The sequence below is a fragment of the Chiroxiphia lanceolata genome, chromosome 5 (genome assembly GCF_009829145.1).
Source record: "Chiroxiphia lanceolata isolate bChiLan1 chromosome 5, bChiLan1.pri, whole genome shotgun sequence".
Taxonomy (NCBI): Eukaryota; Metazoa; Chordata; class Aves; order Passeriformes; family Pipridae; genus Chiroxiphia; species Chiroxiphia lanceolata.
Window position 1 is genome coordinate 1,799,425 of NC_045641.1, and position 24,730 is coordinate 1,824,154.

The 24,730-nt window shown below is 43.0% G+C and overlaps 1 protein-coding gene across 1 annotated transcript in view; it reads right to left on the reverse strand.

Moving 5' to 3' along the window:
* LOC116786584 (leucine-rich repeat and guanylate kinase domain-containing protein-like) overlaps positions 1-24,436 on the reverse strand; it is a 49,601-nt gene extending 25,165 nt beyond the window's left edge. Inside the window, exons 1-11 of the mRNA XM_032687275.1 lie at positions 24,104-24,436; positions 20,460-20,567; positions 19,664-19,745; positions 18,314-18,414; positions 18,113-18,194; positions 16,497-16,621; positions 13,248-13,391; positions 9,138-9,218; positions 8,024-8,110; positions 5,561-5,667; positions 800-919 (exon numbers count right to left, since the gene is read on the reverse strand). Coding sequence (XP_032543166.1) covers positions 800-919; positions 5,561-5,667; positions 8,024-8,110; positions 9,138-9,218; positions 13,248-13,391; positions 16,497-16,621; positions 18,113-18,194; positions 18,314-18,414; positions 19,664-19,745; positions 20,460-20,567; positions 24,104-24,286 — 1,220 coding nt within the window. The 5' untranslated portion in view covers positions 24,287-24,436. The remainder of the gene's footprint in view (positions 1-799; positions 920-5,560; positions 5,668-8,023; positions 8,111-9,137; positions 9,219-13,247; positions 13,392-16,496; positions 16,622-18,112; positions 18,195-18,313; positions 18,415-19,663; positions 19,746-20,459; positions 20,568-24,103) is intronic.
* Positions 24,437-24,730: the final 294 nt, after the last annotated feature.

Here is a 24,730-nt window from a genome sequence, read left to right on the forward strand (position 1 = left end):
AGACAAGAGGGCTCGGTCTTCAGCTGTGCCAGGGGAGGTTTAGGTTGGATATCAGGAAGAATTTCTTTGCAGAGAGGGTGCTCAGCCATTGGAATGGGCTGCCCAGGGAAGTGGGGGATTCTCCGTCCCTGGAGGTGTTTAAGGACAGACTGGATGTGGCATCAGTGCCATGGGCTGGGAACCACGGTGGGGTTGGATCAAGGGTTGGACTGGATGATCTCGGAGGTCCCTTCCAACCCAGCTGATTCTATGATTCTGTGATTCCATGAATTCAGGGCCAATTAGTGTTTCCAGGAGGTGGGGGAGTCTGGAAGGTGCTATTTTCTTTAATAACTCTACTCACAGGCCAATAAACTCATCCAGCAGCTGCATTTCCTACCTTTCCCAGATTTTGGGTGCATTTTGATGTTTTATATGCAGGCACATCCCCAAAATCAAGAGAAATGCACCCAGATCCAACCAGCTGCTCAGTCTGAGGGGCACCAGCGAGCACAGAGAGAAAAGCTCAATAAAAGGAGCACTAAAAGCCACATTTTTATTTTTATGGGGTTTTTTTGTCTGCTGTTCACCTTTGAAAACACCAGGATAATCTAATTTTTTTTTTTTTCCAGGAAGTATTTGATGACTTCAGGCAATGGAGGCTCGGGAAGAGCTAAAAACGCATCAGAACAAACATTTTTATTGTCGGTTTTAACTTCTTTAGAGGGGGAAAAAAAAGAACCCAAGCCAGCAGCAATTCCAGCCTGGAGCTCTCTGGAATTCTTTTGGTGTTCTTTGGAATTTTTGGGAGCAAACTTACCCGAACCTGAAGAAATTGTTGAACTGCCTGCAGATCTTATGAGTGAGTTCCCTCTTCCCACAGGACACGGGGCCCACCAACACCAACATGGGGTAGGAAGAGTCCAGGTCAGGCAAAGTGCTGCAAGAAAGGAAAATAAGGAGCAATTTTATCACTCTGTGGGAAGGTTTTTATCCTCACTTCCTCACCTCAGCTGTCTGTCGAGATGTTCACAAAAAATCAGGGCTCTTTGAGGTGCCCTAAACGTAAAAACGGCACCAAAAAAACCTCATTTTTTTCTAAAGCTCTCTCTGCAGTTCTGGGGTTTGCTGAAGAGTTTTTTTCCCAAGGCTTGTTGCAGGTGTGGAATATTTTAATGATCACAAAAAATCAGGGCTCTTTGAGGTGCCCTAAAGGTAAAAACGGCACCAAAAAAAACCAACCCTGCATTAAAGACTCCCGAGTGTCTTTTGCCAAAGGAATAATGTCGTATTTAGGATCATTTCTTCATTTAGGATCATTTCTTCATTCAGGATCATTTCTTCCCATTCACAGCTTTTTTTTTCTAAAGCTCCCCCTGAAGTTCTGGGGTTTGCTGAAGAGTTTTTTCCCAAGGTTTGTTGCAGGTGTGGAATATTTTAATGATCACAAAAAAATCAGGGCTCTTTGAGGTGCCCTAAACATAAAAAGGGCACCAAAAAAACCCCCCCTTGAGTTAAAAACCCCCGAGTGTCTTTTGCCAAAGGAATAATGTCATATTTAGGATCATTTCTTCATTTAGGATCATTTCTTTATTTAGGATAATTTCTTCATTTAGGATCATTCACAGCTTTTTTTTTTCTAAAGCTCCCCCTGCAGTTCTGAGGTTTGTTGAAGAGTTTTTTTTCCCAGGCTTGTTGCAGGTATGGAATATTTTAATGATCAGGATAACGAACCTGGATTTAATCTGGATTTAATCCTCCAGCCCTTTTCCCCTCTCCTGGATGTAACCTGGTGACTCTGCCCCAGGAAGGTGGTGATTTATGAAGAATTCTTCAATTCGACCACTTAAAGATCCCTCAAACTCCCCTGAACACAGATAACACCCCAATAAAAGAACCCAAACTCCATTTTCTCCACGCTGAGCAGAGCTTTAGATCCTTAAATTCCCCCACTTCCAGCTGCAAACGGGAGAATGAAGAGCATTTCTGCCCTTTGGAGTGTCCAGCAATTCATCTAAAAATTGGATGGAACTTTGGGCTCTTCGTTTTGAGGTCTCGGCGAGGTTTTGCCACTTGGGAACGCGTCAGGAAATAGTTGAAATCATTCCAAACCCACTTATTTTTATTTATTTATAAATTTACATTTATTTTTAATCAATAAATTCATTTATTAAGAAACAATTAATGAATTAATTTTAAGGGGAGAAAACTACCTATGTGCCCATTTAATATGATTTACCTGAAAACAGAGTTTATTTCTTTTACCATTCTTCTTACAAATAGTGTAAGAGTAATGAGAACCAACCAACAGAAGCATGGAGGGAAAAGATTCCAAAATAATGGCTTTACTCCTATTTTAGGATCAGCAAACCAGCTCTGTTATCTACCAGACTATGTGGATATAATGGATATTATGCCACCCATACAATGGATATAATATATAGGGATATAATCAGCACAAATATATATATTATATATGGATATAATTAGCACAAAAAGCTTATTATAACAATACATTTCAAATGCTGGAGAAGGAAAAAAATATATTTTAAAAGTCCTTTATAAAAGAGCCATTTAAAGATGGGAATTCCGGGAAAGAAGCTTGGAAACAACAAAATGGACCAAGACATAGCAACTCTTGACACCTTCCACTATCCCAGGTTGCTCCAACCTGCCCTTGGACACTTCCAGGGATCCAGAGGCAGCCACAGCTTCTCTGGGAAATCCATTCCAGGGCCTCCCCACCCTCCCAGCCAGCAATTCCTTCCTTCTCCATGCACAGATCCTGGTAAATGCTCGGGAATTGCAGAATTCCCCTGTAATCTTTACTTTTACAGGATTCCTTGACAAGATTCCACTCAGAATTCAAATTCTCTTCAAGAAATTCCCACTGCTCCAATTCCTCACAGCCTCACATTCCTTGGATTTATGGTTTCACCAGAAGAACATGGAGAACATTTCTATGGAACCACAAAATTATTTGGGTTGGAAGGGACCTTCAAGACCATCCAGTTCCAACCCCGACACCTTCCACTATCCCAGGTTGCTCCAACCTGGACTTGGACACTTCCAGGAATGGGACATCCCCAAAACTTCCATAATACTTCCATAATACCATCCACAAAGTTATCTTTCATTACATCATCAATTGTTGATTCTCCAAAGCTTAATTCCAATTTTTGAGATCCCTACAGCTTGTAAGAAGCGTGTCCTAAAGATTTTTAGGCTCATTTCAGGCTCATAGTTCAACTTTCTGTGTCTCTGTGAATACAGTGACTCACTGCTGGGATAGATTAATAGATTTTAAGGCCAGAAGGGATTTTTGGAATCACCTAAATCAGCCTCCCCTCGTCACACTGGCTGCAGGATTTCCCTGAGTCGGTGCTCGTTTCCAGCCTGATACCCGGGGTTCAATTAGGGCACATCTTAATTAAAAATGTTCCAGTTGTGGAGGACTCCTGGTACTTTGTTCCAGTGGTTAATTACTTTAATTGTCAAAAATAATCATGCTCTGTTTCTCCGGTAAAGCCAGGTACCAATCCCATCGTTTTTCACTCTGAAGAAGAGTGAAGAACCCTCCACTATGAAATTCCTGGAGAGCAGCTGGAATTATGATCAGGAAGCTGAACATGAGCCAGAGTGTGCCCAGGGGGGCAAGAAGGCCAATGGATCCTGGCCTGGCTCAGGAACAGTGTGGCCAACAGGTCCAGGGAAGTGATTCTGCCCCTGGGCTGGGCGCTGGGGAGGCCACCCCTGGAGTGCTGTGTCCAGCTCTGGGCCCTGAGCTCAGGAAGGCCCTGGAGGGGCTGGAGCAGGGGCAGAGAAGAGCAGCGAGGCTGGGGAAGGGACTGGAGCACAAGTGCTGGGAGGAGAGGCTGAGGGAGCTGGGGGGGCTCAGCCTGGAGAGGAGGAGGCTCAGGGGAGACCTCCTCACTCTCTGCAACTCCCTGACAGGAGGGGGGAGCCGGGGGGGTTGGTCTCTTCTCCCAGGCAGTGATCAGTCAGACAAGAGGGCTCAGTCTTCAGCTGTGCCAGGGGAGGTTTAGGTTGGATATTAGAAAGAATTTCTTTGCAGAGAGGGTGCTCAGCCATTGGAATGGGCTGCCCAGGGAAGTGGGGGATTCTCCATCCCTGGAGATTTTTAAAAAGAGACTGGATGTGGCATCAGTGCCATGGTCTAGCAACTGCAGTGGTGTTGGAACAAGGGTTGGACTTGATGATCTCAAAGGTCCCTTCCAACCCTTCTGATTCTATGATTCTCTGATTCTATGACTGGTTTGTGCTCTCCAGCTGAGCATCGTTAACAATTTGGCTCAGTCCCATAAATGCTGGGCTGGGTGTTTGTATGTTTGTGTCCACAAAGCCTCTGGCACGAGACACAATTCCTTTCTTTCCAGCAATTACAAACTCCAGGAAGCAAATATTTAAAGACAGTCTGCACTGGAAGAAATCCATGCCTTTAGGGTTTGGTTTTGTTGGTTTTTTTAAGAAGAAAAATAAGCAAATCGTAGGGTTTTTTTTAAGAAATCTCCAACCTTGCAAAGAAATAAATAATCTTTGTTTGTTGGGGGGTTTTTTAATAGAATTCTCAGAGTTATGGTCCTGTCTTTCGTGGACAATCCCAGAAAACATAAGAATCACAACAAAGATATCCTAAAAATACCAATTTCTGAGTTGCTAAATCGTGGATTTTCTATTAGGTTACTCAGTAATGAATTAAGGCATCCAAAATGGTGCTAAAACAGGGGGGTGAGGCACAAAGGTTGGTCCTAGTGCCCTTTGGGGCCAACATAAGAATAAACCAGATATATTTATATACATAACCATATGTATTTATAGCATTTTCCATTTCAAAGGTATTTCAAAGAGTTTTCCAAGAATTCCACAGGCAAATACCCCGAAAACACATCTGAAAAGAGGCAAATATGGGCAATTCCATTTTCTAGCTGAGAAACCAGGCTGAGATTCCACCTGGCAACACTGGAAAAAGAGCATGGATGTGCCTTTCCCGTGTTTTGAGTCGCATCCTCTCCTCCCAAAAAGGCAGAAGAAACTGGACTTCCTTTGGTACAAACTGAAAAAAAAATTCACCTCACGGATATAAAAGATGCAAAAAAAAAAAAAAAAAAAGGCATTTTGTTCACAATGGGATGCCAGGAGTGGGAAGGGAAGGTGTCAGCAAAAAAAAGGTGTCAGCAGGAATGGAAAGGGGATGTTTCACAGCTCCTGTGCCTCCAGGGATTTTTCCAAGTGCCTCTGGGCATCGGTGGGAATTTTGCAGCTCTCGTTTGTGGTGCAAAGGGCCATCTGCTCCAACAGATTGTTTGAGAGAGGTGGAGCTGTGGCCAATCTGTCTCAGATTTTGGAGGTGAAGGAGGAACTTGGTTTCATCAGCAATTTGGAGCAAATCAGATTTGCCTCATTTTCAGGCTGCCACTGGAATAGGACAGAACTTCCCCCCCCCCCCCTTCCCCCTGATTAATTTATAGGCCATAAAAAAAAGTCCCTCTAAAAATGCCAACGGATTGAGCTTTACTTGAGTGCCACCCTGAGGAGCAGCTGGGAAATGAGGTGAACTCACCTGTGCAGGATTTTCTGGGGCTGCATCATGTGGAATATCACCAGAGACCTGTGATCCTCTGCAGCAACAACTTCGGGAGGAGGATCATATTTATTCACAGCAGCAACCTGTTCCCACAGTTTAGAGGGGCAAAAAGAAAGAAAAGCAGTGATGGAATCACTTCCAGCTGCAATTTTGCTTCAAAGGTCCCTGTGAATAATGATGGATTTGTGTTTCTGGGGGTCAGTCTTTGTGCTGGGCTTGCCACATAAATCTTTCCAGGAGATTTAGGCAGAGTTTGATGGATGGATGGATGGATGGAAGGCAGCCAGATATAACTCACCATCTTTAATATATTCAACCTTTTCCCGGGGAAGAAAACAGGATGCCACAAAGTGATTTTGCTTAGGTTTTAATTATCCGTTAATTTGCATCCTCTCAGTGCTGGTGGAAGATGCCAAATTCAAATCCTCAGGGACTGGAGCCATTCAGAAAAGGAACAGAAATAATAAAGAAAACAAGCAAACTGCAGTTTTCTCCTGACAGTGCATTTCTGTCTTTCCTGGGAGGAAGAGCACTCAGATTCCAAGGATTCCCTCCATTCCTTCTGTTGGAAGGAGCTGTGTATTTTTGGGTGTTGTTAAATGTTACACACTCAGAAATAAGGTAAGGACTTCATGTAAAGCATCAAATATCAACCAGCTGCAAATCCCTGATGGCAGAACCTTGTGAAGCTCAATAATGACAAGTGGAAGGTTTTGCACCTGGGAAAACACATAATTTAGGAATACAACACAGGCTGGGATCTACCTGGGATCTGCCAGGAAGGGACCTGGGGGAGAACAAGCTCAGTAGGAGTGAGCAGGTTGTATCACAAAGAGTTGTTATCCTGCTCTGCTCAGCACTTGCCAGGCCATACCTGGAATTTTGGGCTCAGTTTTGGTTCCTGGTATACAAAAAATATGTGGACAGGCTGGAGAGGGTCCAGAGAAGGGCCACAAAGATGATCCAAGGACCAGAAAGCTTGAAAGGCTGGGTTTGTTCAGCCCTGAGAACAAAAGGCTCAGGGAGACCCTATCACCATATTCCAGTGTTTAAAGTGTGGCTACAAGGATGGAGAGTCCCTTTGTACCAGGAATCCCATGGATAAAATGAGGCTTAATGGGTACAAGTTACTCCTGAGGAGATTCTAATTGGATACAAGAGATAAAATTTTCAGTCAGAACAATCACTGGAATATTCAAGGCCAGGTTGGACACGGCTTGGAGCAACCTGGGATAGTGGAAGGTGTCCCTGCCCATGGCAGGGGGTTGGAATGAGATGATCTTGAAGGTGTCTTCCAACTCAAACCATTCTGGATTTATCCACCCCAGGGAAGTGGTGGATTCCCAGTGCTGGGCACTTTTAAGATTGGGCTGAACAAAGGTGCTGGACCATCTTTTATGGTTCTTTTCCCAAAAAAGGGTTGGACCAGATGATCCATGAGGTCCCTTCCAACCTGGTATTCTATGATTCATGGCAGTTATACCTGTATTAGGACGGGTTATGGTGGAATTGGATTCCATCTTGGAATCCAATGTCCACGCTCTTCTGGGAGAAGGGGAGGCAATTCCATTTTAGCTCTAATTTGGTGCTGGAATTAGTGGCTGGGAGCACAGTAGGTGCATCCTGGTGCACATCATCTGGTCAAGGTTATCCCAAAAGAACTCTAGTTCATGTAATACAAGACTATTCCACAACAAGAATCAAACATGAGCAACCAGGAGTTTCCCTTCCAAACCACATTTCTGAGCTCAACTACTGATCTAAACTTCTGATCTGCTGCATTTTTGATCTAAACTAAAACATTTCTGAATGTCCATTTTGTGGCAGCGAGACAGAAGAGCTGGTGCCTCCAAATCCAAGAGAATTCACGTGGCTGAGACATCCTAAAATAACCCGAGGAGAGGATTTTCTGGAATAACTTTCATCACCCGAAAGTGCCGGTCTAAACCAGCCACCCAGGCTTAATTTTGACAGTCCACAGAGAAGGAAAAATGTTGTTAATATATTTAAATTTATATTAGGAGGGAAACAGGTTGGCACTTAAGATAAAGAGCAAGATCAACAGCTCAAAGGTGGGGTAAATGACACTCTGGTGTCGTCCCTCCTGCGTGTTCACGCCAGAAAAAACCTGACATTAAACACGAACCTTAATATTTATGCAACTGAAGTTAGGAGTGATGAATTTCCTGAAAGGATCGTTTTTTTAAAGGATAATTCCTTGAAACACCACCCCAACTGGCAGCTGATGATCCTAAAAGTTCCAGCTTGGCTTGGGCCCAAATATAACAGGCAGCAACCAAGTTACTTTTCAGGCACCACGACAGAGAAAGGTTTTTATTCCAATAGTTACTGTGAGCAACTATTTGGGGGGGGAGGAGATTTTACAGATTTTATGGTCTTTATTCAGAAAAATCCCAGAATTACATGATGTTTGCATACCTTTTCTTTCACTGCAATCTCCTTGAGGTCCAGCTCCGTGACTTGGAGCAGCGTGAAAATCGCCGAGAGCCAATAATCTGCTTGTTCCTGAGGGACAAAGTTTCTAATTTGACACCAAATACTCCATTTCCTCCATCTAATATTTAATTCCAATCGTTTGAAATGAAATTGGCCTTAATACATCCCCAGATTTTTAGCCTGGGTGTGTCAATACCAAGCATAAATTGTCCCCCCCACCACAAGCTCAGCTGTTTCTGCCAGACCTGAGTTGTTCAAAAGGCTGAAACTACAAAGGGTAAAAGATGGGAATTTAAAACTCCAAAGGAATATGATCAGACTTTGCTTAGGAGAACGACATCTAATCAAAAAAAGCCTTCAATTTATGGGGGACCAGGAGCTGCCTATTTCAGGTATTTTTTCCTGCTAATTTCATTGTGTGTCACAACAGATCATTCTCATAAAAGCCAATAAAAAACTGGCAATTACAGGAAAAAATTAAACTCTTTTGACATTTTTTCCTCTTTCTGCCATTGGAAATCTGTAAAAGTCACACAAAATTTAGAAATCATGGCTCAGGATCAAATCATCTTTGATCACTCAGGACAAATTGCAAATGCAAAGCCAAAGAGTTTCTGATATTTGGCAAATGATGTTGTTGATAAAATGAACATTTGATTCCTCAGTTGAGGAATATTATGGGGGCCATCAATGAGAACTAGGAAGAAAAGAGGATACAGATTCCACAGACATTATTTTAAAAGGGGTGTTATTAAGCTTCTTCAAGGTTAATAGGAACAGTAGACCTTCAAATCAAACAAAAAGGGGATCTTTTAACACACAGAAATCATGGGGTACAAATGTATAAATGGATTAAAAAATGGAATTAATAAAATTAATGTGTGGATATTCAACAAGATGATTCATGTGCAGCTTTGGTTCAGACAAATTTCCCAGAGAAAGGCTGGGAATCAACCCAGGGATCAACATTTCTTCCACTCATTCCCTGAAATGACTTTCAACAGAGACAGAAACTCAGGCTAAAAAGACTGGTGTGATCCAAACCACCCAGGTTTAGATCCTAATTTTTTGGGTTCCTCTTCAGCCTCTTCCTTACCTGTAGAGGGTTTTTTAAAAGGTTTAGGACTCTGAGGAGAGGCAGATCTTCAATCCACTCGAGCTCAGTCAGCTCAGCAATCTATTGAACGACAGAAACGGAGCGTTAAATCGGCAGCGACGGCACCCACGAAAACTGTGAGGGGAAAAGAAAAGCATTTTCATCCCTGCTCTTAAAATCTGGACATAAAAACCCCCATCATTATACTCCCTGAGGGGGTTTACATGTTAACTGCATTCAATGAGGCACTTTAGTCAAAAAAAAGTTGGCTGGGAGCTGGAGCTGGCGGCGTCATCCAGACAGCAATTTCCAACCACCTGCATTTTCTCCAGTTCTTTTCAAATGTCAAGCCCTAAAACATTTAGCTTTTATGTGGCTGATGTGCTTAGGTGAGGCAATTCTGCAGTTATAGTCGGTGCTCTGGCTGACTAGCCAAAAAAAAAAAAAAAAAAACAACAAAAAAATTCCTTTTAAGAGTTTCTTTTCTCTGGAGTTCAAGTTCATCCCACGGAACTCGACTGAAAGGCGGCAGCATCGTTGTCCTTGGCTGGTTGTGTCCAGAGGGGGATGAATTCCACTTGTGGGCTCATCTGTCCACCAAGGAAAGCTGCACTCAGGCACATCAGATAAAGAGTAATGGGGTTAATTAAGGTTTGTGTGCCCAAAACAAACCCAGGGCAGCTGTGCTGGACCCTGAGGGAAGAGTTGGAAAGCTCTGGATGAAAACAAGGTGGAATTCGTGTCTCCTCATCTCAGCTGCTCAGGTGAGTCACTTGAGCATCAGTGGACAGGAGGCAGTTCCAGAGTTGTCCCATCCATGGTGGGCTGGGATGAATTGCCTTGTGGGAATACCTGCTTTTCCTCCCCTGCTGAAAAAGTGAATCATGGAATCATCTCAGAACGGTTTGGGTGGGAAGGGACCTGAAAGATCATCCAGTTCCATGGGCAGGGACACCTTCCACTAGCTCAGGTTGCTCCAACCCAGCCTTGGACACTTCCAGGGATCCAGGGGCAGCCACAGCTTGTCTGGGAAATTCATTCCAGGGCCTCCCCACCCACCCAGACAGCAATTCCTTCCTTCTCCATGCACAGAGCCTGTTAAATGCTTGGAAATTTCAGAATTCCTCTGTAATCTTTGCTTCTACAAAAAAAAAGTTATATCCAGTAACGTTACAAGAAATTATTAGTTGACAAGATTCCACTCAAAATTCAAATGCTCTTCAATAAATTTCCCTTGCTCCAATTCCTCACAGCCTCAAATTCCTTGGATTTATGGCTTCATCAGAAGAACAAGGAGAACATTTCTACAGAACTACAGAAAGGGTTTTTGAGTTGGAAGGGACCTTCAAGATCATCCAGTTCCACCCTCTGCCATGGACAGGGACACTTTCCACTAGCCCAGGTTGCTCCAACCTGGCCTTGGACACTTCCAGGGATCCAGGGGCAGCCACAGCTTCTCTGCCCAACCTGTGCCAGGTCCTCCTCAGCCTTCCAGCCAGGAATTCCTTCCCAACATCCCATGCAAATCTTTCCTCTTCCAGTTTGCTGCTTCCCCTCACCTCATCACCATGTGCCCTTGTAAAAAGTCTCTCTCCCTCTTTTTAGAAGCCCCCTTTTAGTCCTAAAAGGCCAACTGACCCTAAAAGACTTCCAATTCTACCCCTAATTTCTACTCAGCTCATGTAAAGAGCCTAAAAAAAAACCCTTCAACTACAGCCTACCCGAGGCTCATTTTGAGACAAGCCACAAACCAAGTCTGACCAAAGATTTCCCAAAGAAATCATAAAATTCCAACCACTAATCACTGAACATGTTTACAAGAGAGAAACCCATCATGTCCATCACTGAAAAATCAAGCCCTGAAGATGGTTCTGAGTGGAACTGAGCTGGAATAACTCACATCTTCCGGTGGCAGTGGATTAAAATTCCCTTTTAAATTATTCTTTTTCAAAAAAACCCACGGTGACTCATTAAACAGTTTCAATAACATCATTCCAAGAGGCAAATTTGGATGAGGTAAAATTAATAGCATTTACGTGCTGGAAAGAACAGGGGAAACTACATGAGGCCCTGGAAGTGGTGTTATTAATGCTAATAACAAGCTTATTATTAGGTAGTTTCCTGTCTGATGCAACTGATGCACCTTGAAATGTCAACCTGAACATGGTGAGAGAAAAAGAATCCCCAGTGCTTTGAATTAAATCCTGTAAATAAATATGTCTTGCAAGTGGGGGAAAAATGACAGAAAATGTTCCATTGCTGGTTGGTGGGTTTATTTCTGATTTTCGCAGGTTTTCTTTTCACGTGGAGATCTGTCTTCGATATCGAAGTGATTCATGAATTGGTGCTATTTTCAATTAAAAAAGAAGAGCAGTATCAAGAGTAGTCTGTATATAAAATAGCAGTGAGTTGGATGGTACCATTGTAATTCCAGGGAAAATTCTGCTGCGTCACAAAAGCCACTTTAGGGCAGAGAACCTGCAGTTCTACCTGCCAGGAATTTCCAGCTGAGAGCTCGGGAGGATCTGTGGCCGTCAAATGTGAAGCAGCCTTGGAGTGAAACAACAAAGGAAAAGGAAAAGGTGTCCTATTTCTGCAAAAAGGGCGGGAAGGAGGACTCGGGGAAACTCCAGGCCTGTCAGCCTGACCTCAGTGCCTGGCAAGGTTCTGGAGCAGATCATCCTAAGGAGTGCAGTCCCACAGCACCTCCAGGATGGACAAGGGATCAGACCCAGCCAGCACAGGTTTAGGAAGGGCAGGTCCTGTCTGACCAACCTGAGCTCCTTTTGTGACCAGCTGACCCACCTGGTGGGTGAGGGGAAGGTGTGGGTGTGTCTGCCTGGACTTCAGCAAAGCCTTGGACACCGTCTCCCATGGGACACTCCTGGAAAAGGCTTGGCCAGGGGCACTCTGGGCTGGGTGAGGAACTGGCTGAGGGCCCAGAGAGTGGTGGGGATGGAGCTGCTTCCAGCTGGGATCCGTCCCCAGGGGTGTCCCCAGGGATCAGTGCTGGGCCCAGTCCTGTTCAGTGTCTGCACTGAGGATCTGGAGGAGGGGATGGAGGGAACCATCAGCACATTCCAGGTGAGCCCAAGCTGGGGGAGTGTTGGTGTGCTGGAAGGCAGGAGGGCTCTGCAGAGGGACCTGGCCAGGCTGGATCCATGGGCTGATTGCAAGGGGCTGAGGTTCCCCAAGGCCAAGGGCCGGGTGCTGCCCTTTGGCCACAAGAAGCCCCTGCAGCTGCAGGCTGGGCCAGAGGGGCTGGAGAGCAGCCAGGCAGGAAGGGAGCTGGGAGTTGGGCTGGGCAGGGAGCTGAAGAGGAGCCCGAGTGTGGCCAGGGGGGCAAGAGGGCCAATGGATCCTGGCCTGGCTCAGGAACAGTGTGGCAGCAGAAGCAGGGCAGGGCTTGTGCCCCTGGGCTGGGCACTGGGGAGGCCACCCCTGGAGTGCTGTGTCCAGCTCTGGGCCCTGAGCTCAGCAAGGCCCTGGAGGGGCTGGAGCAGGGGCAGAGAAGAGCAGCGAGGCTGGGGAAGGGACTGGAGCACAAGTGCTGGGAGGAGAGGCTGAGGGAGCTGGGGGGGCTCAGCCTGGAGAGGAGGAGGCTCAGGGGAGACCTCCTCACTCTCTGCAACTCCCTGACAGGAGGGGGGAGCCGGGGGGGGTTGGGCTCTGCTCCAGGGAACCAGCAGTAGGACAAGAGGGCACGGCCTCAAGCTGTGCCAGGGGAGGTTTAAGTTGGATATTAGGAAGAAATTCTTTCCAGAGAGGGTGCTCAGCCATTGGAATGGGCTGCCCAGGGAAGTGGTGGAGTCACCGTCCCTGGAGATGTTTAAGGTGAGACTGGGTGTGGCATCAGTGCCATGGGCTGGGAACCATGGAGGTAGTGGATCAAGGGTTGGACTGGATGATCTCAGAGGTCCTTTCCAACCCTTCTGATTCTATGATTCTATGATTTTTATGATTCTATGATTCTATGATTTCTATGGTTCTAATATTCATTTCTTGCAATGTTGTGAGATTTTTTGATCTCTCAAAGGAATTCAATTTAAAAAAAAAATAAATACATTCTGCATTCTTAGAAGAAGCTGAGGTGGATATGAAATGTGGTACCTGGTTATCCTCCAGGTTGATGGTCTCCAGCAGATCATGTTCCTGCAAGCCTCTTAAACTGGTTATTTTGTTGCTGGACAGGTCCAGCTTCTGTAGAGTTTTCAAGCTCTCCAGCCCAGTTGCCTTCTCAATCTGGTTGAAGCCCTGAGAAATGAAAGCACAGAAACTGTTCATCAAGTCCCACAGGTGGAAAACAACATTCTCAAGTTCATTTTGTTGTTGAGAATCCTGTTATGCCTCATCTTCATCTCGAGGTGACACATCACAGCTTTTCCATCCTGCTCAAGGATGTCCTGATTAGCTCATCTTCAACTCACCTTGAAGAGCAGTGAGAGACAACAGCAAGAAAAAGAGCTTTAACATCCTTTTAAAGCTGATTCTGGCCTAAGAATGCTCTTGTCACTATAAAATATTTAGAATATAGATATGCACATAAAAGGATAGAATATATATACATAAATACATTGAATTTCCCTCTGTAATTGGGGTTATATTTACATTTTGATTACCGAATAAATAATGAAAATATTAAGGTAGAAGATACAGGAGACAGGCTGAGGGTTGGGGGTGTTCCCCTGGAGAAAGGAAGGCTCCAGGGAGACAGAGAACCCCTTGCAGGGCCTAAAGGGGCTCCAGGAGAGCTGGAGAGGGACTGGGGACAAGGGATGGAGGGACAGGACACAGGGAATGGCTTCCCAGTGCCAGAGGGCAGGGTCAGATGGGATATTGGGAAGGAATTGCTGGCTGGGAAGGTGGGGGGGAGGCTGGAATGGTTTTCCCAGAGAAGCTGTGGCTGCCCCTGGATCCCTGGAAGTGTCCAAGGCCAGGTTGGAGCAACCTGGGCTAGTGGGAGGTGTCCCTGCCCATGGCAGGGGGTGGCACTGGATGACCTTGAAGGTCCCTTCTCACCCAAACTTTTCCTGACTCAATGATTCTATGAGATGATCTAAAAATATCTCTGGGATACACCAGTTCTTAAGAATGCACATTAAGGAAGGCAGACTTTGTTTCCTCTCAGTGACAGCAGGCATGGAAATGTTTAAAATATAATAATTAAAAAAACCAAACAACAACCAACCACTTTACAGTAAATTCATCTGCACCAACCCAAGAAGTGACCTGAGGTTTTGAGAACTCACAACCAACTGTTGCTGCTTGACATTCCTTCCCAAACCAGGTGAGATGGAAGCCCTACATTTATCCCTGCAAACCAGATGGCTTCATTTCTCAGGCCCTCAAAAAATCAGGGAATCGCTCGTGCTCTGAACTCGTAATGGTTCGGTTTTTAGGCCCCTTCCTGGGGACCAGGCCGAAACTAGGGAAGTACCTAAATCCCAATATTCCACGCTATTCTTTACCTAAGTAGCAACATAAATAGAAGTTGGAGGAATTTGTTTGGCCAGATTTTTTCTGGAGAAGTTGGATACAGCAGGTCCCTGCAGCCGCTCTCGCTCGTGTGGGAGTGAGGCCTGCGAGGCCTGTGTGAGGTGTGCGAGGCCTGTTGTTTTTCCAATTCGAGAGATTTGGTGGAGTGGCCTTCGTTTTCTTAAGGAAAGCATTCAAATTTTGGTTTGTTAGTTCTTTATTAGTTGAGTATACCCGTTTTTCTGATTTTTTGGGTGTTGAGGGTTTCTTTCTTACGCGTATATCGTTTTTGCAATCGTATGTAAGCGTAAATACATATATATATTACTTTAGTTCTGTTATTTCAGTTCTTTTGGCTTTTTTTTTCTTCTCCCTTCCCTTTCCTTTATAAAAGCCCTTTTCACTGTGGTCCTGAGGACTTGAGGGCCAAACTACCACAGAACTCCAAAGGTGCTCATCCCTGTTCTGGTGGCCACAGGTGCCCAAATGGCTCCTCCATGGGATTCTTTCCACACATAACCTTGGAATTCCTCTTTTTCCATCAGCCTCACCTTGTGCTGGAAGCTTGGAAGCCTCATCTTCTGCTAATAAATATTTAGGAACTATGGAGATAAACAAGCTGGCTGACTCTCGTGTTATTCCAGTTGTCTGTCCTTGACATTTTTCCCGGCTTTTAAATGTTTAATTAGGTTATTAATAGCACGGAGGCTCCCTCTCTCTTTAATGGGATACAGCTCCGAGCTCCAGTTGCAAAATTCTGGGAACAAAAGGGATTTGTGGAGAAATCCTCAGAAAATTCCTAAGAGTTCAGTTTATTAGAGCTGCACTTCTTATTTATTTTTTTTTTTTTGTTGCAAATGTGAGCTTTTTTTGGGTCCAGCATTTACAGAGGCCTTTCTTCCCAACTTCAGAACTTACCACTCTTTCAACCTGAAAAGTTCCAGGGAAAATGGGAAAGGAGGGAATCGCTGGGAAGGAAAGGGGGTGACTGCTCCCATTAAAAAAAAGTGCATTTCATTCTTAAAAAAAAGGTGCATTTTATTCTTAAAAAAGGGTGCATTTTATTCTGAAAAAAGTGCATTTTATTCTTTAAAAAAAGTGCATTTTATTCTAATTAGGATTTTATTCTAAGAAAAGGTGCATTTTATTCTGAAAAAAAAGGTGCATTTTAATTCTAAAAAAAGTGCATTTTATTCTAATTAGCATTTTATTCTTAAAAAAAGGTGCATTTTATTCTTTAAAAAAGTGCATTTTATTCTAATTAGTATTTTGTTCTGAAAAAAGTGCATTTTATTCTAAAAAAAAGTGCATTTTATTCTAAAAAGTGCATTTTATTCTAAAAAAAGTGCATTTTATTCTAATTAGCATTTTATTCTGAAAAAAGGGCATTTTATTCTAATTAGCATTTTATTCTAAAAAAAGTGCATTTTATTCTAAAGAAAAAGTGCATTTTATTCTAAAAAAGTGCATTTTATTCTAAAGAAAAAGTGCATTTTATTCTAAAAAAGTGCATTTTATTCTAATTAGCATTTTATTCTAAAAAAAGTACATTTTATTCTAAAAAAAAGTGCATTTTATTCTAAAGAAAAAGTGCATTTTATTCTAAAAAAGTGCATTTTATTCTAATTAGCATTTTATTCTAAAAAAAGTACATTTTATTCTAAAAAAAGTGCATTTTATTCTAAAAAAAGTGCATTTTATTCTAATTACCACTTTATTCTAAAAAAAAAGTGCATTTTATTCCATTGACAGATTTATTAATTAAAAATACGCCCTTTATCAAAAACATCTCTGTGAATTTATGTCATTACCTTCACATTTATAAATATATTAATATATTGATGAAAGACAGACAGGAAACAAGCAGAATTATTGATTTCTTACCAAATTGAGGATCCTGATGGGCAGGTTCTCCAGGCCAGTGATGGCCCTGAGGCCGTTGTGGGACAAACTCAGGTGGGTCAGGCTGTGACACTTCTCCAGCCCTTTGATTTCCTTAATGTTATTAACTGAGGTTTATTTAAGGGAAATAACACAAAAGTTTGTCAGGAAAAAAAGTTACACTGCCCTAATCATCTGCATCATAATTCAACTTAACAATTCGACTTAAATAAGGGAAGAAAAGCTACTGTCAAGGAGAAATGCCTGCAAAACGTGTCCCTGCTGCAGGATGTGGTTTTTAATTTAGGATTATTAAAAAAAAGCAGCTTGTTTTGTCTGCCAGGTCCTCAGGGAGGAGTGTTTGACATGGGTTAGTGTCACTTTGCTATTCAGAATTTGGCATTTTTTTAAATTCCAGGCTCGTTTCCCCTCCATTTCAGGGGGTTTTGGTGCAGCTGTGGACAAAAATGAACATATTTTTGTCCCCATTTCAATAACATCTTCATTGCCAGGTGAAGGAATTGAAATAAAATTAAAAAGAAAAATACAGATTCAGACTCAAAATACGAGACTTTGAGCTTTTTTTTCTTTTCCCCTCCTCATTTTGCTGCGGGGTTTTTGTCTCTGCAGAGGAAAATTAGAACTGCAGAGGCAGAGTGACTCAGTGCTGTTCCCTGACAAGAATCAGGTCACCTGAACACCTTATAAATGTGGGAATAATGTCACCTGGGCAGCCGGGGAATGTGTCATCCATCTGCTCCTCCGTGGAAAAGGGATTGTATTAATATAATTTTGGAATGGGCAGGGAAAAAAAGTGCAGCAGCCCCGGTGTTGTTCCCTTCAGAGAGCAGAAAATGCAATTCCTGAGGCAAAGAGAGAGAGTTCTGGAGCCCTCAGGAAAGGCTGTGAAAGTCCAGGAGAGTTCAGAATCTTTAGGGAGACTCTGGGAATACTTGGAAAAGCAGCCATGAAAAAACTCAATTTCCAGGTTTGTGTTTCTGCCCCAGGAGTGTTTCTAATTCCACAAACTGGGATGTGTGTGGAGCAGAACCTTTGGGTGCTTCCCTCAAACTCCAGGAATTTGTCTCTCACTTAAAAATCCTTGAAATCACTTCAAAAATCACTTTAAAAACCCATTTTCATTCCCATTAAGTGTCCTGCCCAGTCCCTGCTTAATTAATTCTGAGATTAAACAACACCCTCCAGTTTATTTCAGGCAGCTCAGTGTTCCAAGATCATTCCTTATTAATCCCTGCTATTTGAAAATCCTGGGATTATTTATTCCCTCTGCACAGACAGGGGGACAAGTCACTTTTCACTTCTCCATCACACAAAAATTGTCAGGTTGTGAAAGTCCAGGAGACTTCAGGAAAGCCCTGCAGAATCTTTAGGGAGACTGTGGGAATTCTTGGAAAAGCAGCCATGAAAAAAACCTTTATTTCCAGCTGTTTATCTGGTTTCTGTCCCAGGAGTGTTTCTAATTCCACAAACTGGGATGAGTGTGGAGCAGAACCTTTGGGTACTTCTCTCGAACTCCAGGAATTTGACTCTCACTTAAAAATCCTTAAAATCACTTCAAAAAATCACTTAAAAACCCATTTTCATTCCAGAAAGGATACAATCCAGGAAGAGTTTCGTGAGGGACTGGTGTGCTGACAAATCTGGCATTTTAGAGATTTGATTGTACGAAAAATCCACTTCCTAAAGCGAAAAAAAAAGAAACAGGAATTTAGTTTTTTGACTTTTGCCTCTGCCCAGACATAACAGGGAATTTATTTGGAATTGAAACCCACAAAAGGCACCTTTTTTGGCCACCTTACCTTGAGGTTTTTTGGTGGTTTGAACCCGAAACACTCAGTCAGCTCATTGTGGGAAGCATCCAGCTCTAGCAAATAAGGCATGTGACTGACACAAGAAAGATCTAGAAATAAAAATATTAAAACCTGCACAGGGGTTCATTAATTAATTAATTAATTAATTATAAAATAAAATAAAATTAATAAAATTTATTAATTTAATTTATTTCTTAAACCTCGGCACAGGTGGGTGCAGAGATCACCACGTGATAATTAGAAATTTGATAATTACTTTCAATTAGGAATCAATTTGGAGCTGCACAGGGAGAAAGTGAGGTTTAAAGTGCAGAAATCGGATGGATTAACACCCTCTGCCAGAAAAAATCATGGGTTGGAAACCACAAAGAGCAAATATTCAAGGTCTAAACTGAATTTCCAGCACCTCGAGTGAAGAAGATCAAGCCATTGCTGGATATTTTGGGAAGAAGATCAAGCCATTCCTGGATATTTTTGGGAAGAAGATCAAGCCATTGCTGGATTTTTTTGGAATAAACAGCCATTGCTGGATACTTTGGGAAGAAGATCAAGCCATTGCTGGATATTTTGGGGAAGAAGATCAAGCCATTGTTGGATATTTTGGGAAGAAGATCAAGCCATAGCTGGATATTTTGGGGAAGAAGATCAAGCCATTGTTGGATATTTTGGGAAGAAGATCAAGCCATAGCTGGATATTTTGGGAAGAAGATCAAGCCATAGCTGGATATTTTGGGAAGAAGATCAAGCCATAGCTGGATATTTTGGGAAGAAGATCAAGCCATAGCTGGATATTTTGGGAAGAAGATTAAGCCATTGTTGGATATTTTGGGAAGAAGATTAAGCCATTGTTGGATATTTTGGGAAGAAGATTAAGCCATTGTTGGATATTTTGGGAAGAAGATTAAGCCATTGTTGGATATTTTGGGAAGAAGATTAAGCCATTGTTGGATATTTTGGGAAGAAGATTAAGCCATTGTTGGATATTTTGGGAAGAAGATCAAGCCATAGCTGGATATTTTGGGAAGAAGATTAAGCCATTGTTGGATATTTTGGGAAGAAGATTAAGCCATTGTTGGATATTTTGGGAAGAAGATTAAGCCATTGTTGGATATTTTGGGAAGAAGATTAAGCCATTGTTGGATATTTTGGGAAGAAGATTAAGCCATTGTTGGATATTTTGGGCAGAAGATGAAGCCATTGCTGGATATTTTGGATACTGCTTGATTTATCCAGCCATTTCTGGATATATTGTTCTACTAAAACCCCTCTGGTACAGTGAATTTCTCATCTGAGATGATTCCATCACCCAAGAATTTACTGGTGCTATTTACTACAAACCATTAATTTTATTGTAGGAAAGGTCCAGTTTCTGCAGGTGGATGAATCCACAGAGGATTTGGATGTCCCTTAACTCACGACCCTGGAAAAAAGGAAAATAAAGAGATTTTTAAGGAGCAGTTGTGTAACCTGAGCAAACACAGGAGCAGGAGACAGTGAAGACATGACATTACACCAGCCATGAAGGGAGAAAAGGTCAAAAAAAGAAACTTTAAAACAACCAGGAGAGAGACCTGGAGCCAGGAAAATTGCCAGGCTGCATGGAAAATGATACAGAAGCAAGTCATCTTTTAATTAAAGATTTTAACTTTCTGGAGGCACCATTTTCTCCTCGTGTAGAAATGCACCATTTTTTACATTTTTCCCAGTGCACCATTTTTCCACATTCCTCTATTTTTTCCCCTTCCAGCTGACTGAAATGGGAAGATCCATTTTCCCACCTCAAGGATAAGGAAAAAAATATAAATCTTCCTGCTGTTGCTACTACCTGGAAAAACCAACCCCACCAGCAGGAGCCACCTTGTGTCTGGTGATAATTACAGCCAATTAAGAACCTCCATCTTGTAGAAAGTGATGTTTAAAATGCAGAAATTGGATGGATTAACACCTTCTGCCAGAGAAAAAAATGGGTTTGAAACCACAAATCTGAAACAGCACTGACAGGGAGAGACAAAAATTTGCCTCTTGATTTTTTTTTTTGGATACTTTTTTTACCATTTGCTGGTAGAGAGAGGAAACTTGTGAGCAGAGAAGGATTTAAAACTGATTTTTTTTTTTTTTTTTTGCTGGTGCTTACTGGGAGGAATAGATCGAGATAAACGTATTCAAGGCCAGGGGCTGAGCAGCCCAGTCTGTGGAGCCCCTCAGCTGCAGTGTCTTCATCCAAAACTCCCTCTAATCGACCCTAAAAAACACCAGGAAGGGGGGCAGGGACAGGAATGGATTAAGGGGAGATCCATGGAGTGAAATTCCACACTTGGAAGAGTTTGGGGGCTGCTGGGATGCAACAGAGTTTAATAAAATCCTCAATCGAACGCTGCTTTCAGCGCTTCATCAACCTCCTGGGGCACTAAAAACCAGGAAAAATGAGAAATACAGCCCCAAAAAATTTAAATAAAAACATGCTATTTATCAGTTCTATACATTTAAAAAGTTTCAGCAGGTTTTCTGTGGGGATTTTTATTTCTTTACCTCCTGGGTTAACCAGAGCTCTATACAGGCCCCATTCCCAGGGATGTTGAGCATCCTGAGGCACTAAAAACCAGGAAAAATGAGGAATATAGCCCAAGAAAAGTTAAATAAAAACATGCCATTTATCAGTTCTATACATTTGAAAAGGTCCAGCAGGTTTTCTGTGGGGATTTTTACTTTTTTACCTCCTGGTTTATGAAGAGCTCTACACAGGCCCCATTCCCAGAGATGTTGAGCATCCTGAGGCACTAAAAACCAGGAAAAATGAGGAATACAGCCCAAGAAAAGTTAAATAAAAACATGCCATTTATCAGTTCTATACATTTGAAAAGGTCCAGCAGGTTTTCTGTGGGGATTTTTACTTTTTTACCTCCTGGTTTATGAAAAGCTCTACACAGGCCCCATTCCCAGAGATGCTGAGCATCCTGAGGCACTAAAAATCAGGAAAAATGAGCAATACAGCCCAAAACAGTGAAATAGAAACATGCTATTTATCAGTTCTATACATTTAAAAAGGTCCAGCAGATTTTCTGTGGGGATTTTTACTTTTTTACCTCCTGCTTTAAACACACATCTCTACACAAGCCCCATTCCCAGAGATGTTGACCATCCTAAGGCACTAAAACCCAGGAAAAATGAGGCATACAGCCCAAACACACTGAAATAGAAACATGCCATACTACCTGTACACATTTTAAAAGTTCCAGCAGGTTTTCTGTGGGGATTTTTACTTTTTTACCTCCTGGGTCAAACACAGAGCTCTATATAGGCCCCCTTCCCAGAGATGCTGAGCATCCTAAGGCACAAAAAACAGAAAAAATGAGGAATACAACCCAAAAAAGTTAAATAGAAACATGCCATTTGCCAGTTCTATACATTTTAAAAGGTCCAGCAGGTTTTCTGTGGGAATTGTTACTTTTTTACCTCATGGGTTAAACACACAGCTCCACACAGGCCCCACTCCCAGAGATGTTGAGCATCCTAAGGCACTAAAAGCCAGGAAAAATGATGAATACAGCCAAAAAAATCTTAAATAAAAACATGCTATTTATCAGTTCTATACATTTGAAAAGGTCCAGCAGGTTTTCTGTGGGAATTTTTACTTTTTTACCTCCTGCTTTAAACACACAGCTCCACACAGGCCTCATTCACAGAGATGCTGAGCATCCAAGGCACTAAAAACCAGGAAAAATGATGAATACAGCCCAAAACCCCATAAATAAAAACATGCCATACTAGCTCTATACATTTTAAAAGTTCCAGCAGGTTTTCTCTGGGGATTTCTGCTTTTTTACCTCATGGGTTAAATACACATCTCTACACAAGCCCCATTCCCAGAGATGCTGAGCATCCTAAGGCACTAAAAATCAGGAAAAATGAAGAATACAGCCCAATACCACTTTAAATAAAAACATGCTATTTATCAGTTCTATACACTTAAAAAGGTCCAGCAGGTTTTCTGTGGGGATTTTTATTCTTTTACCTCCTGCTTTAAACACACAGGTCCACACAGGCCCCACTCCCAGAGATGTTGAGTATCCTAAGGCACTAAAAACTAGGAAAAACGAGGAATACAACTCCCCAAAAAATTAAATAAAAACCTGCTCTTTATCAGTTCTATACATTTAAAAAGCTCCAGTAGCTTTTCTATGGGGATTTTTACTTTTTTAGCTCATGGGTTAAACACACAGCTCCACACAGGCCCCATTCTCAGAGATGTTGAGTATGCTAAGGCACTAAAAATCAGGAAAAATGAGCAATATAGCCCAAAAATACTTAAATAGAAACATGCTATTTATCAGTTCTATACATTTAAAATGTTTCAGCAGGTTTCTGTTGGGATTGTTATTTTTTTTACCTCCTGGGTTTATAAAGAGCTCTACAAAAGGCCCACTCCCAGAGATGCTGAGCATACTAAGGCACTAAAACCCAGGAAAAATGAGGAATACAGACCCAAAAAGGTTAAATAGAAACATGCAATTTGCCAGTTCTATACATTTAAAAAGGCCCAGAAGGTTTTCTGTGGTGTTTTTTACTTTTTTACTTCATGAGTTAAACACACATCTCTACACAAGCCCCATTCCCAGAGATGTTGACCATCCTAAGGCACTTAAAACCAGGAAAAATGAGCAATACAGCCCAAATCCAGTGAAATACAAACATGCTATTTATCAGTTCTATACATTTAAAATGTTTCAGCAGGTTTCTATTGGGATTGTTAATTTTTACCTCCTGGTTTATAAAGAGCTCTACACAGGCCCCGTTTCCAGAGATGTTGACCATCCTAAGGCACTAAAAACCAGGAAAAATGAGCAATACAGCCCCCAAAAAGTTAAATAGAAACATGGCATGTGCAGGTTCTATATACTTTAAAAGATTCAGCAGGTTTTCTGTGGGCATTTTTACTTTTTTACCTCCTGGTTTAAACAGAGCTCTACACAAACCCCATTCCTGGAGATGCTGAGCCACGAAATTCCCATTAACATCCCACCAAATCAGCACCAACACAACCCCAGTGTTGCACCCCAATATGCATATTATGGAAGCCCTATAAATGTGTTCAGCATGAGCAGCCAGTGCTGCTCTTGGGAGAGAAATGTTTGCCAAAAAGGCATTTTGACAGCTGGCACTGAGGAGCCCCTGTGCAGGTTTAATGAGAAAATAAACCAATGGCTTTTGAAATTCCTAAAAGCCTGGAGAAGCCACACAACAATTGCTAATCCAGGGACCAAGATAAATAATGTGTTCATCTAAATTACAGCACCTCCATGTTATAGCAGTGGGGAGAAGAGAAGCATTTATCATATATTTATAGGTGAAATATGTTGCTGTGGGCATTTAGAGCCCAGCAGAGGAAAGATTAAAAATTCACTTGGGTCCAGAGGCTGACTGAATTCCAGGGCTGGGAATTTGAACAGGAAAAGGGGGTTAATTTGGCCATACATGTGCTAGATTATCCTTAATCTTTGTATACCAAGGGGATTTGGCAATGCTGGGTTAATGGTTAGAACTGGATTATCTTAGAAGTCTTTTCCAATCTAAATGATTCCATGAAGGGAAGAGGGGGGCAATCCAGGAGTACCTTGGACACCAAGAGACCCTAAAAAAGGTAGAAATGAGAGGTGAGAGGACACAATCTACTCACTCCCCCTTCTTTCCCTCAAATCTCCATCGAGTGATGAGGAGGGAAAGGGCTGGTCCCTCACGAGCACCCCCCTCCCCAGACAGCTGGGCAGCCCTGAGCTGAACCTCTGAGCGCTGTGACTCCTCTTCCCCTTCGCCCTCCTCCTCCTCGTGGTCCTCCTGGCCAGGCGGGCTGAGCTGGGGCTGCTCCTCGGGGCGCCCCTGAGCGAGCTGCTGCGGAGGCTCACGAGAAGGGGTAAGACGCTCCTCGCGGCTGCCCTCTCGGCCGTTCTCCTCGCCCCCCGCCATGAGCTGTGATAAGAAAAGAGGGGGCGGAGGGGCCGCGCTGTCGGTCCCGTCTCTACTCAGGCCTGGGCACCGCCATCTTGTTTACCGTGTCGTTGCCATGGAGACGGGGAAGCGCCGCTCCCCTTCAGAGGATTCGCGCCAACCGCCCAACCAGCCAATAGAAACGCAGAGGGTGCAGCGGTGCACCATGGGAGTTGTAGTTCGGAGAGCGGCACGCCCTCGCCGTGTCCGCCGGGCCGCGGAGCATCTTGGGAATTGTAGTCCGCCTCCCTGAGGCGGCCATTGGCCTCACTGCCCTCTCCCCTTCACACTGCAGAGCAAACCCTTGGGGTTTTTATATATCAACCTGCACCTCAGGAAGTCTTCCATCATCCCCACATCACCATTGGCCAATCAGAGCTCAAATCAGTCCAACAGTTTAATTACCTTGGTAGCCTCATCTCC